We start from the raw sequence: 14,081 nt of genomic DNA, 5'->3' as shown, positions 1-14,081 counted from the left end.
AGAAGTATTCAAATGATTTATTCAAGACAGTAAGAGGCAGAGCAAAATCACAGACCAGGTACGCCAGCCCCTGCGACCTAGGTTCTAACCATTGCACACTGCTGTCATGTGCTGCTTAAGGCATTTGTGACTGGCAAGCCAAGAAGTAGGCACCCTTTACCAACTTTCAGCCAAAAATATTTGGGATTCTTCATTTGTGTTGTGACTTGACCAATAAGCACTAGCAGAGTCCTGTTTAGGAAGCAAACTCACGAGATTTTCAGAATTCATTGTGCCAGGTTATAGTACTCTGGTCCTCAGCTGTGGCAATCTGGTGGAAGAAATAGGAGGTACAGAGCATGTGTTGAAGTTAAGGAGTCGAAACGGAATTGTGGTTATTTTATGATCCCACTAAGAGCAAAGCACGGAAGCCTGACAGCATGGATAGAACCAGGGGCTGTGTGTTCCCCACATAGCAGAGCGCTCAAGTCTTTTGTCCCAAAGATGACAAGCATGTGTATATGTTTTACAGAAAGCCTATAGTTAAAAGATTTGCCTAGTGGAAAGTTTTTGAAGCTTTTGGCAATAGGTTAGTTCGTGGGAATTTTTTTGTTTGTCTCTTTGTGTCTCACTTCCACCAGGGGATAAGGGTATCTTCTCATATTCCTTAGTTGCAAAAGTGTCTAATTGGGTTTAGCAAATGGAGAGCTGTGTCTTGTAAGTACGCATGTGTTTGTTTTAGCATGGACTAATAGTAGTCGAAATTTGCTCATGATAAAATCCTGGCGTCCCAGTTTGAGTCCCTCTTTAATCTGTTAGCTAAAGTACCTCTCTTGAAAGAATTCCACTTTTTATCTGAATTAGACTGAGTTGAGAGAGTTCCCTGACATTTCCCCCTCTCTAACAAATGTTCGCATTAAATGTACCTTTTCTAATTACTTCTTACTCTCCTTTCCCCTTTTAATCAGTAGCTTAATAGCAGAGTTATTCCAGAAGGCACTGGCCAGGATGTATCAAAGACACTATGATATAATTATGACATGTAAATTCTAGAGGCCATTGCTAGCCACTTATTAGACATTTGTGCTTAGATGTCCCCAAAATGAAGACAATATGCATTCTTGTCCTTATCTCATCTCTCCTCTCCATCTGCTGGGTCAGCAGAATGGCTTTATCCAAAGTCACTCAGGGTGCAACACCTATGTCTTCTCTGTCCTCTCCCTCAGGGAATTTAGGTAGCACCACATCCAACAGACATGGACATGGGCATCCTGGGTCTATTTTGCTCACACTGTTACAGGCATTTGCAGGATCTTTCATGATTAGAGTGGCTTCCAGGTGCCCCTGTACTAACCTGACTCTGTCATCTAGGCATGTGTTCAGACATTTCAATGTATCTACTAGTGGTAGAGTCAATGTACTGGATATCTAGAGCACTCACCGTGGACACTGCCCTCTGAGCATTTGAAGACGGAGATCATTAGCATAAAGAAAATAATTCTGGTGTATTTTGATAAATGGCATTAACAAAAGCCCATGGGCCCCCAGGGGCCATGGAAATCACACTGTAGGAACTTCCTACTTTTCTCCCTTTCATTTTGTAAGTAAGCCCTGTTTTTTTTTTCCCACCTTTCCTTATGGTAATTTTTTGCCCAAGGGCATCTGTGATTTCCCTTTTGAAGTGGCTTAAGTCCTGTGTATGCCTCCTGAGGTCCTTCATTAGTGGTCATCCCTCCCTTAAGATGTGACTTGAGACACAGGAGTTCTTTCTGGTGCAAAGCCTAGTGTCACTTGTCCCTATTCCTGAGCCTTTATTTGCCTGTTTTTCACCAAAAAAAAAAATGGCATTCAAACATTCTTATTTTTTTTTCCTGTTTCCTACTAAAGGTTTGCCACTTCCAGAATCCTCTTCTGGATGAACAAAGTGAACAAAATGTTCTTAAACTAATACATTTAAAACCTTGTTTTGTAATCATTTAGAGTCATGTACTAATGGCTAGATGTGCACCAGATGCTGTGAATATGGCAGTTACTGAAGACATCAGATCTGCCATATAGATGGGAAAAGACAAAGCCACAGCACAAATGAACCATGCAGGAAATATCTCTAAGGAAGTCCCTAAGTGCTGGGAAAAAACTTCGACAGTGTCTATGGGTGTGCATGTGAGTCAGAAAGGATTAAGCATGTTAGGACAGGTAGTCCAAGAATACCTCTGAAGATCCATGAAAACCAGGGAAGCCACCACTCAAAGGTCCCAGCGTAGACAGAGACTGCACTTTCCTTCCCGGCTGCCCAGACCCAAATAATCACACAGAAACTATATTAAATACGACACTGCTTGACCTATTAGCTCAGGCTTCTTATTAAGTAACTCTTCCATCTTAAATTAACCAATTTCTTTTAATCTATGTAATACCATGAGGCTGTGGCCTACCAGTAAGTTTCCAGCGTTTGTCTCCTTCGGCAGCTACATGGTGTCTCTTTGACTCTGCCTACTCTTTATATATATAGTTCAGATTTCCCATCTGGTTTTGTTCTGCCCAGTCATAGGCTGAAGCAGCTTCTTTATTAACCAATAGTAATAAAACATATTCACAGCATGCAGAGGGGAATCCCACACCATCTCAGAAAAGGAGCAAGTACTAAGCTCTGGTGTGCATTCAAGAGCTACAGAAGAAGTTGGTATGTCTGATGTGCACAGAGTTGGGCTAAGAGGTGAAGCTGGAGACCATGAAGAATAAAGACCAGTGTGGGACCTTGCAAGAGTCCAGGCCTTAGTTTTATACTCAGCTAACTTTTTTTTCTCCACCGCTAAGACACAGGATTGCTGTCATCTCTTAACCTTATGAAGCTAAGAATAGTACTGGGGGTCTTATGCATGCTAGGCAGGTGCTATGCCATACCCCAACCTGAGTAGTTCACATTTCAAGTTCACGTTAGCTACATTTTGATGATGTGAACAAGACAGATTTTGACATGATGTAGCATGGACCAAATAAGAGACAGGAAGAACTAATAATAAGCTGTGTCACCAGCTGCAATAAAAGATAAATGTGAGTTCATGTACCTAATAGTGAGAGAGAAAGAGAGAGAGACGAAAGGAGGAAGAAAGGGGTGAAAAGAGAGAGAGGATATGAGAATATGTTTTGGGGTTTCACAATGTTTCCTCTTGATTGGATGACAAATGGCTTGGGAAGAAGAAAAAAAAACAAACTTACAACATGTAATGAACAATAGTGGATTCATCTACAGTGTGAAACAGTCTGTCTACAGACTAACACAGGAGATGGGTGACAGTGTTTTACATCTTTGCCATTTTGCACGTTTGTTTCTTAATTCTGTTACTCTCCATTTTACATCCCATCTTGTCAAAGAACATCGTAGCTCCTTGGGACCAGGACTTAGTTGATGCCTTAGCTGTATTCCTCAGTACACGTGCAGACAGAAAGCGGTCAGCAAACACAGAGCTGAAAACTGAATAAGCGCTTCAGCACTCTCATGAATGTATGGTTTCCTGAATCAATATTTATATCTGTATATAGACACAGGCCAAGGAATTGTGTGTATAAAGAAGAGAGAAATACCTGGCACATTTATTGTTTGGTTGTGTAGCCTTAGACTATATGCTGTACCACTGAAGTACACTCCAGCACACATCACACATTCACATATGTTGGTGCTACCAGGCTCACCTTCATCTCCATCGTTCATCAACATGCGGAGATGAGATGGTAACTAGAGCACAAGCCTCAGCTCCTTTCATTGACAGCAGGGTTTCTCCCTCTTGGGAGTACAAAGACAGATCATCTAGATCGAGCTGAATTCCTGGGGTGGGAGGATGTCTCTTGCATTGTGGGATGTGACTTAATGGCTTCTACTGCAACTAAGTTAAAAGAGCTGTTAAATATTTTAAACACAGTTGTGACAATAAGAAATATTTACACAGTTTTGCACTAGGTACACACATTTGCCACTATACTAAAACATGAAATAACTATGCATTATAAAATGGCCAAGCATACCAAAAAAAAAATAAGCATGCCAATGAACTTGAAAAATTATCAGACATTGCCATCCTCCAGGAAAGGGTGAAAATTTCCTCTAGTTGGCCCTTTTTCGAGAGGAAACTTGATTTCCATGTTAGAATGTTTTCTTCTAGCTCCCACTTATTTCTCCTCATGCTGCATTATAAAAATCTCTATTATTATCACCCTAGTAGGCGTCCAGCTGAAGGGCCAGTTCACTGTTTTAGCTCCTACAAACAGTGACCATTATATAGCAAGCTTGCTATGCATCATAACGCACATGGGTACCAGAAGCCTTTAGACTGTCAAGAGAAACTGTGAAGACTCCTTTTGCTCCCAAACAGTTATCTATGTAATGCCAGTCATCCAGTCTGAGTGCTCTGAGACCCTGTGTGGATTGTGGTTACATAGGCTTTTCTGCATTTTTGGCTGCTATGTTGTTCTGTTACAATTGCTTCATCCCCAGCTTATCAGCTTACTTCTGAGAAGTTGTATTAAAGCGTACTCTCACTGACATTTGAGAATTGGTCAATCATGTTTTGTGAGGAAATTTCATCCCCAAACAGGGCTGAAGCAGGGAGACAAGAAAGACCAACAGCATTCTGCTATTGCAAGTCGGTACCAGCCATTTTTACTGTACAGATAAGCAACCAGAATATCAATCCAAAGGGCTGACTAAAGCATCCCCTTCATGCTCACTAGTTTTGGGACGTACCGCTCTCTGACAAGGATGTTACATTCCCACACTTCCTATAAACTCGCATTCCCCAGGGCAAAAGTAATCTGGCCAAGTCCAGCGGCAGTGTGGTGGAAGGCACCCCACCCCTGCTAGGCCTCTCCAGGGGGAAAGAAAGAGGTGGGTTGTTCATACACTGCTATGGTCACAAAATTCTCAAAAGTCAATTAAAGCAAAGGTAAGGTTCACCTGTGCCCATGCGCTCAGAAGTTCCTGTCCATGATCACAGTTGGCTCCTTACTTCGGGGCAGTTCATCATGGAAGAAGCAGGAGTGAAGAAAGCTGCTCACCTTGAGGCAGTCAAAGCAAAGAGGGGATTGGGATCAAGTCCCCAATATCCTCATTAAGGGAATGCCCAATGACCTAATGTCCTCCAAAAAGCCCTACCTCCCATCAGCCATACGGGCTAATGACCATGCCTGTAGCATGCATTTTTTTTTTTTTTTGGGAAGGTGTTTAAAAATCTAAACTAAAGCAGATAGAAAATACTTGGCTCAAACATGTTAACAGTGACAATATTTTCCCAACACAGGTCTGGATAAGCGTTGGGACATGCATTTCCCTGTGGGTAGGGAAAAGCGTATTTGTGCTATTTCCATCCGCTGGCACTAATATCAGTGTTTTCACAGCAAACATTATGCTTTGTTTGGTGAACAATTTCCTCAACAGCCTAGCACCTAACAGTGCTTTCCCTAATTTATTCAGAGAATCCGTGACCTAGAGGATAAGACGGACATTCAGAAACGGCAGATAAAGGACTTGGAGGAAAAGGTACGCATTAAACTCCTTTGTTAATCTGAAAGTTCTGCTTGTTTGGCTTCTCTGCTATCTCTTTCTTCTCGGTTATTGGGTCTGGCACAGGCAGACATAGGTTCGGGGAACGTGGTGGTGCCCTCCTTGAATAGGACACCAGGATTTGTGTTGGGGGGGGGTTGCTGTCCCATCAGCAGTCTTGATATTTCCACCATGTGTAGTTTTGATTCCCTTCACTCTGCCTTCCTCATCTTAATTTCCAATACTTTTTTTCTGTTACTCTGATTTGCTTTTCCTTTCAAACATATTTTAGTACATTAAAAAAAATCAAACACACAAACATTTCCCATTATTTATAAAAATCCCCTTTCATCCCTGGGCTTCAGTTTCACTTTAACACTTAGTTCAGAAACCGTCTATAGAGAGAGTTCCAGGGCGGCCAGGAATACATAGAGAAACCCTTGTCTTGAACCCACTTCCCCACAAAAAAATAAAATAAATAAAAATTAAAAAAAAGAGAAATTTCTTTCAAGAGGTCCTGTGTTTGGTGAAACTAAAGAATAGTGATGTAAAGAGGGCGATTGAGTGTTGACAGAAGAGAAATGGCTCCATCTGGTGCAAAGACCTGTCCTACCTGACAGGCCAGAGGCATTCTGCTGGGGAATGCAGAAAGAGAGCAGAGTTCTCTCCCTCTCTTGTCCCTGCCTCCCTGACTGGAAGTAGCTCCCCAAACCCCGGGGTTGAAATAGGTTGTTTGGCTGTAACTTCCACGGGATTCGAGAAGACCACAGCAAACCATCTGGCATTCCTGAGACTATGGCTAGAACTGAGCTCCTCCAAAAATGCATGAGTCCTGGTCCATATATGTGAGGTCAGGAGTTAGTGTAGTCTGGAAGCCATATCCCTGAGCGCTCACATTCATAGACGATGAGCTTCTGCTTCTGATGTCACCTTGGGTAAGTGACTACAAACACGCCTTTTGTGTCCATAAAATGGCAGTGGCAACACCCAAACTGACTTCCTCTTATGGGTTCCATGAGGAATGAAGTCACATATGAAACTTGAAAAACATTTAAAAGTCTTCTTCTGAATTTTTCCCATCCTTGAAGTACATGTCCTCCTTAGAATTTTATATCAGAACATCCCTCATTTCAAACCATTCAGTTTTTCAGGACTGAGTGAGGCCATGGTGAATTACAGTGATCCAAGTGCTACATGCAGTTTCTTTGCACTTGGTGTAAAGATCCACAGAAGACAGAGGCTGCTCCCTGCATTCCTGCGTGTTGGAGAGCACACCTTGTGTCGTCTATTTCTGACATTTTGGAGTGGCCCAGTCTGGTCTGCCTTGGAGTTAATCCCCTTGCTCTGACTCAAACAGGAAGATACTGTGGCAATTCTGTGAAGAAACTTCGGGGTGCTATTCGGTTCCCTTCAAGGGAGGCTTCCAAAAGCGGAGAGACTGGATTGCCACTCCAGTACCTACCTAAATAAATCCTGTGGAAATTTGGGGAGAAGAGGAACTAAGTCTGTATCAGCTCTCAGAATTTAATGAGGCTGTTTCACTACCATTTTGTCCCATGATATTTATAGACCTGAACTTCCTAGTCTTCTATGATAATGAAGTAATGCAGCAATTAGTGTTGAATACCGTCCTAAGGTAGAGAACTGAGCTACTTAAATAACAAGCTGGTTGACTCTTGAGAGGATAGAATGAGAGATGAGGTTCCCACTGGGTGTCCTGCCCATGTGACCTCACTCCCTCCTGCCTTCCAGCCTACTGGAACAGCTAAGGCTCAGTGCACTCTTCATTTTCCTCCTGCAACCCTTGAAAGCCTACTCAGAGTGAGTGCACACCGTGTCCCTGCTGGGCTAGGGCGGCTCCTTTCCATGCGCACAGTGGGTGTAAATCAGGGGATATCAACGAACCAAGCAACACAGCCTCCCCTGCACATAGTACTTCACATGTCCAAAGCGCTTCCAATGTTGTGGTTTCCTGTGCTTTTTGTAAGTATTCCACGAGGGAGACACAGTAAATGTTGTGGTCCTCTTAATAAGCACATATCTCTGATGACAGTTCTGAAACACCCTCACATCCCTGAAAGAGAGAGACCTTGCGCACAGTAAAGTACAAAGCTCTCATTGCGCTCCAAGACGGTACGGGGTTAGAAGGATCCTTTGCTGACTCTATGATTGGTTTTTCTCATGTGTGAAAGTTAGAGCCTAAAGCCTAGAACAATTGTCCCCTGTCATTAATTCTAAAATGCATGACAATAGGTGAATGCAGGGTGGTTTTGGTTTGTTTTTAGGAGGGAATATAGGAAGCTGAGGTTTTGTGCTACCTGAATGCTGATGAGAGCTCAGATTTACATAATCTCCTTCTTTTTCTTCTGCAGTTTCTGTTTCTATTCTTGTTCTTCTCTCTTGCCTTCATTCTATGGCCTTGATGTCAAGGTGCCTCTTAAAGGTAAGACTCCTTTTAACTCAACACTGTGGCTCGAAGAGGTAGCAGATAAGAAGAAGATTACATGTTGTTATTGGATCACATGTCCTTTCCAAACAAAACAGTTTATTTAGTTAGCCACAAAATGAAAAATGGGTCCAATGCAGGTTGACTGTTTTTAAAATTTAAAGTTGTATGGTTGGTGTAAAACTGATGTTCTCAGTTTAGTTATAGTACCTTAGGAAGTCACAAAGTCTGTGACTCTTAGTGTTTTCATTGTGGCTGTCTATCACCCAGAAGGAGTTGTGTGTCTGTATCTACCACATCTACCACATGAGAAAATGTCACTGGGCCTTTAGTATTCTCCTAATGCTGATTCCAAGACTCAGAGAAACCGATTATGAACACTATTGCAACTCTGTCCCAATCTTTCCACATCAGAAGTCAGGAAAGCATGGTATTAAGTGAACATGGATCCTGTTTTAAAACAAGACACCTTTCAGCATTAATTCAAAAAAAAAAAATGCAGTCATGTTTTGGTCATTACCAAACTGATGAGCACTTGCCTCAGTCATTCTAGCTTGTGGTTCTTGGTGCTGAAAATAACAGGCATAGAAGCCTTATCGTGCACTTCATGAGCCAGACCACTTGAGCTGAGAGAGTTGATGGGAGGTGGGAATGATAGAGAGCAGGGACTGGTTTGCATCTCACCGCATAGCAGGTGGTTCTAATGTTCAATCAGCAATGGAAACCACAAATCTCAATACTACTGTTTACAAAGGGCCGTTCTAAATATACTTCCATGGACCACTTCTACTTTGATTATTCTGCAAAATTATGTTAGACAGAGTTTTCCTTTATGCTTCATATTAGTTATTATTCTTCTAGCAAGCAGAAAGATAGAAGAGAGACTCTTTCCCTCTCCGTGAATGTCAACCTCAGTGCCTCCCTGTGAAACAAGCAAGTAAGGCTTTAGCATGACCTGAAGTGGAGAGAGTGAAACAAAGGGGCTTAGAAAGTTTATGTCCTTTGATTATCCATCCTCCGGCTGTATTTCTTCTTCCAAGAGGTTTTCTTTATAGTCTGAAAACTATTTTTTTTCTCTGTGGTTTCTGCTAAGTGTTTGGGGGTTCCTGGGGACACTTAAGATTGGCTATGTGCTTCAAAGTAGCACACAATTGACACTTAGTCATTCTCTCTAGACTGAAGGTCTAGTGTGGAAATACAATAGCAAATGAGTGTGATAATGACTCTGCTCAGTTTAAAATGTATGTGGGCAAAATGGCAGTGGTTGAGAATTACAGACGTCAATTATAGTGTGAATTCTGCCAGTGAGAAATGTAACAGTAGGCAATTTATTTAACAATAACATCTAGCTTTTTGTGGGTTCTGGGGATCCAAACTTGGGTCATCAGGCTTATGCAGCAAGTACTTTTACCTGCCTGCCCATCTTCTGTGTCCTCTCTCATCATAACCTCATCCCCTCAGTCATTGTACGCCTTTGCCATCGCCTACTCTGTGACTACACTCACCATCCTAATCTAAACGTTTCGAGCGAAATGTTTACACAAACATATATTACAGATACGTCTAGCTTAACCTGCAGCAAGAGTTTGTCTACTTAATGTGCCTCCATGTGGTGATTTGAAAATGTGATTGAGATACAAACACCTCCTGATCTGTCAGTTTGGACCTTGCTCAGCATTTCTGGGGCAGTAGCATAATCTTTCTACAGAGTCAATATTTTCATTATTTATTTAGATTAAAAATGTTGCTTAAGCAAGCTGAATAGCTTGTTGCAACAACAAAGAATTTTTTTCTCTATCCATGTCATTCAGAGTGAAGGCCTGTCCTTAAGCAAGGCACAGTAGCACGTCCTCTTCTGCCATCCCTGGATGGCACTGGAAGAGAGGACATTATAAAGGAGAGTTCTGTTTAAGTGAAAATCCAGACAGTAATACTAAGCGCAGGGAGAGAGCCCCGTGGCCACAGCTCACTTTCAGGGACAATTCAGAGTCAACTACAAAGTCTGTACTGCAGAGTCCTCAGCAAGTTATTCCACAACCTCTGGGGTGAGAAACCATGCCAGTGGTTAAAGTTGTACAACAGCAAGAGGGACATAAAAGTAAATCACAGAAAGTTGTAGATAGCATAACAGTATCTGGCAACAGTAATAAGAGCTAACATATCCAGGAGGCATAACTATAAAAACTGTTATTACTTTGTATGTAACTTATTTCAATAAGTCATGGAATAAATAAATCATTCTTTTCTCTCTCTTAAAGCAGCTAAGCCTAGAGATATTATATGATTTCCCAAAAGGCATTCAGCTCAAAACAAAGACAAGAATAATAATATTTCTACCTTTATTTTTAAAAGTATGGTTTGGTTCTGGTGCCAGAAATTGACCAAAACTTGTCTTGTCTAAGAGTTTGCTTTTTTTCTTACTTAGCTGTTAACATAGATGATGGTTGGTAAATTATTTCCCTCTGTCTTACAGAAAATTCAAGAACACAGATCATACCCCCAGAAGGCATATGCTTTTAAACCTTCAAAGATGGCAAAATTGTTTACACCGATGTAAGGGAAATCAAAAGCTAAGAACTACCCTGTAGCCAAGACTCTTGCTTTAAAGCCATTATTCAAGGTTTCTTACTTGACAGTTTATAATGACCCTGTTGAAAAATCTACATTATATGCTGCATTTAATGAAGAAACGTGTGTGTGTTGAACCAGAAGAAGAGAACTATAAACATATATTGTGTGAAGGAAAAATTCAGCAGTGGAACCAGTTTCAGCAGATCAAGAGAAGACGTGTCTTGGGCATGGAACCAAAGTTACAATGAAACATTCAACTCCTGCTGTGCAGGGGGGGTCATTTTAATGTAACACCACACCCCATGGAAACACTATTCCTGAAAATAAACATCATTTTAAAAAAAAAAAACAAAACAAACATAAGAAAAAGAATTGAGGGTGGGTGGGAATGAAGCACGAGGAATACCTATGAGGAGCTATTTACAATAAAAGGTTTCATTTGAAAAGTCTGGTTTGTTACTCCAGGAATTTGCTTTTCTGTCCTTATGATTGTTTTAAACTCAGGAACAGAGACATCTGTGATACGGATGGTAGAAAAACAGGCTCCACTTTGTTTCTCCTAAAGGTGGAACTGGGGATCGAAAGTGGATCCCAGTTACGCTACCAAGCGACCAAGTCAAGTGACTCTGGGGTGTGTAACGTGGGATGCGAGCGGAAATCTGATGCTGCCTGGCATCACACACCTGCGTTTCTTCACTGTGGACGGACTGGTCTCATCCATATTGAAAATGATGAAGATTATACCCACGAGTCACAAACTCCCCGACTTAGCTCTGTTTAGAGCATCAAGAGCTATAGGGAACTAGGGCCAGAGAGCACCTCTGCATCCTCCAGTTTCAAGTTCGAATTGCCTGCAGATGAATACACTCTCCAACTGGGGTGACATCGTAGAGGTGAAAAGTCAAATATCAACATTCGCGTTTGCCAGGGAGCTGTGGATATTGGGTATCCTCCTGTACCCAGAGCAATCCGAACTCTTGTCATTTAGAACAATAACATTATTTTCTGAGCTAGCGAACAGCGACACCATGGGTCTACTTTTCTCGAGAGAGGGCACGCGTTACTGACACTGCGGTTCTCTACCACAGGCAGACAGATGACTCGTACTTCTCCTAAGTTATGCATTACTGAGTCTTGGATTCAGCACTGACAGTAAATATATGTTCCTGAAAGGCTAATTTTACACCTCATTTACTATAGATAACAAGACAACCTCAAGTTTTCAGATAGTCAATGTTTTCTTTCTGGGGCTAGGATTTCCACACATAGAGAATGTGTGTAGGGAGCCAGAAACTCTTTCTATGAAACGCTACATAAATACTTCCATATGGGAATTGCGCAGATTCTCCTTCAGTTGGAGCGCTGGCCTTTTCAAAGCCAGAACAACTGAAAAATCTACAAGACAAACAGAATGCTGGGGCCCACATTTCTGCCCTTGTTTTTAATGCTTATCCAAGAATTTGGCCCAGTCACTGAACCTCTCTGTGCCTCAGTTTCCTCATTTGCAAAATGGGGGTTAAATGCTTTTTTTTTCTTCATAAGGTTTCATTTGCAATTCTGGAACAAGAGGTGCTTAAAGTAGCACGAAGTGCTTTGTAACTGTTATAAATGCTCTCGTGTTTGATTTCCCTATATAATGAAATAGTTATTGAATTTAGTTCAAACAGCATAGCATTACTGAAGCTTTCCCATCAAGCTACCTAAGACATTACTAGCAATAAATTGTGAGATTCAAAACCATGGTGAATCATCTATAGCAAATAGATTGAATCATACTATGTCATTTCAATGCTGAGCAACTCCTATGCTCTCCTGGTTGCATAAACACGCATCAAACAAGACCCCGTCATCATCACAGGAGAGCTGACCACGCAATCAAGGGTTGGCAAGAACAACTGAGAAATCTGAATATTTCTTTCAAGGAATGCCAGACGATGTGTCCTGATGCAAACACAAAATCATAACTATCCCGTGGACTCTTTTTGCCACTAAGGTAAGTTCCAGATCAAATGCAATTAGCAGGTTCATTGTGCAGTTGACGTGAAACAGGGTACTTCTACTGTGCCTGCCACACAGATAACTCTTGGTCATGTATACAAATATACCAATGGCTTTTTTTCTTAACCTCTTTAATGATATTTCGTCTACCACTATGGGGCCCACTTGAAAAAAATCCATACTTAATCTGCTCCAAACACACCCTCTTTCTCTCCTATTGGCTTTCCCTAGCAAGAGCCTGATGGTAAATTTTAATACCAGAGAACTACATCTAAATTACTATGAATGTTAATAAGAGTCCATACCTGCTTCCCTGATGTTATTTGAATTGTGTCAATCCCATACTGAACTGTCTGAGAGCAGCAGCTGATTGTCTCTAAAACGTGTGTGTGTGTGTGTGTGTGTGTGTGTGTGTGTGTGTTGGGTGAGATTTTTTTCTGTTTAATATCCAGAATACCAAGGAAATTTCTCTAGGCTGTAAGCTACATTGTGATATCCTTATCAGGTTTGGGTTATGTCTTTAAAATGAATGTTCTACTATTTAGACTAGGGAAGTTTAAATATTTTGACAGATCCCATCCATATCTACAATTACAGTGGTGTTGAGAAAACTATGGATGTGTTCTGCTCATTTGCAGGTTAGTGAAAATGGAATGCTTTCTTGCATATGATGTTCAGAATAGACAAAAATGTAACTTGAGTAATAGGGAGCTCTGCTATGACTTTCTTATTTTCTTCCAAAAATATAATTCCCACTCAATTCCTTGAATTTCTGTATCTGTACCTTCCAGATACACTTGCCCAGAGATTTAGGGGAAATTAACACAGTGAGAGTTCACTTACCTATGTTCTCTTAGCTGAGTATGCGTCTCTTGAAATCGACTGAGGAGTTCAAGAGAAGCGAAAGCTCCCATTTAGCACCATCAGGATAGTGAAATGCCCTTGAGTGAGAAAAAATGCACAGACTCCTTCTGAGAGCGTTCTACAAAACTGTCATCAACTTCACCTTCTCCTTTTCAACGCCGTCTAACTTCTATCCCAGGTGAAGAATTAAACTAGTAATAACCCTGTTTGACTTAGGTCATCTCACTTAAACTGTGGCTAAAAGGAAGGTTTTAAGAACGAAAGAATACACTTCCCTTTGATTTCTTTTTTTCACTCTAGAAGTACCTTCTTATGGATGGATATGGTTTCTCCCAGTTTGGGAGGTATAGTCATCACTGGGGTCAGGAAGGGTTTCCACTTGCCATAGAAGAAATAAAATTTGCCAAATCATTTTGTGCTGCAGTATTTTATTTCAACTTATTTATTTTTCTATTATTTACTTTAAACAAACCTTGCCCACTTTTTCTTCTGCCTATGTATTGTTAACTTTTTGTATAAACACACTGTAAAATGTGTATGCTTTATCTTCAATGTAATTGATAAGCACCTTATTTTAAAAATGCTTACTGTTTTAATCTGCCTGGGTTTTCATAGAAACTGTAAAAAGAATATCTGTTGGTTATGTGTTGATATTTAAATAACTTGACCATCTCTGCAATGTTACAT

The 14,081-nt window shown here is 41.0% G+C and overlaps 1 protein-coding gene across 1 annotated transcript in view; it reads left to right on the top strand.

Moving 5' to 3' along the window:
• Positions 1–11,294, top strand: part of Jakmip2 (janus kinase and microtubule interacting protein 2) — a 45,085-nt gene extending 33,791 nt beyond the window's left edge. Inside the window, exons 18-19 of the mRNA XM_050131186.1 lie at positions 5,447–5,512; positions 10,435–11,294. Coding sequence (XP_049987143.1) covers positions 5,447–5,512; positions 10,435–10,518 — 150 coding nt within the window. The 3' untranslated portion in view covers positions 10,519–11,294. The remainder of the gene's footprint in view (positions 1–5,446; positions 5,513–10,434) is intronic.
• Positions 11,295–14,081: the final 2,787 nt, after the last annotated feature.

This window comes from Alexandromys fortis, unplaced genomic scaffold (assembly GCF_014885135.2).
Source record: "Alexandromys fortis isolate MF-2015 unplaced genomic scaffold, M_Fortis_MF-2015_v1.1 scaffold_368, whole genome shotgun sequence".
NCBI lineage: Eukaryota > Metazoa > Chordata > Mammalia > Rodentia > Cricetidae > Alexandromys > Alexandromys fortis.
This window is presented reverse-complemented; position numbering and strand designations above follow the sequence as displayed.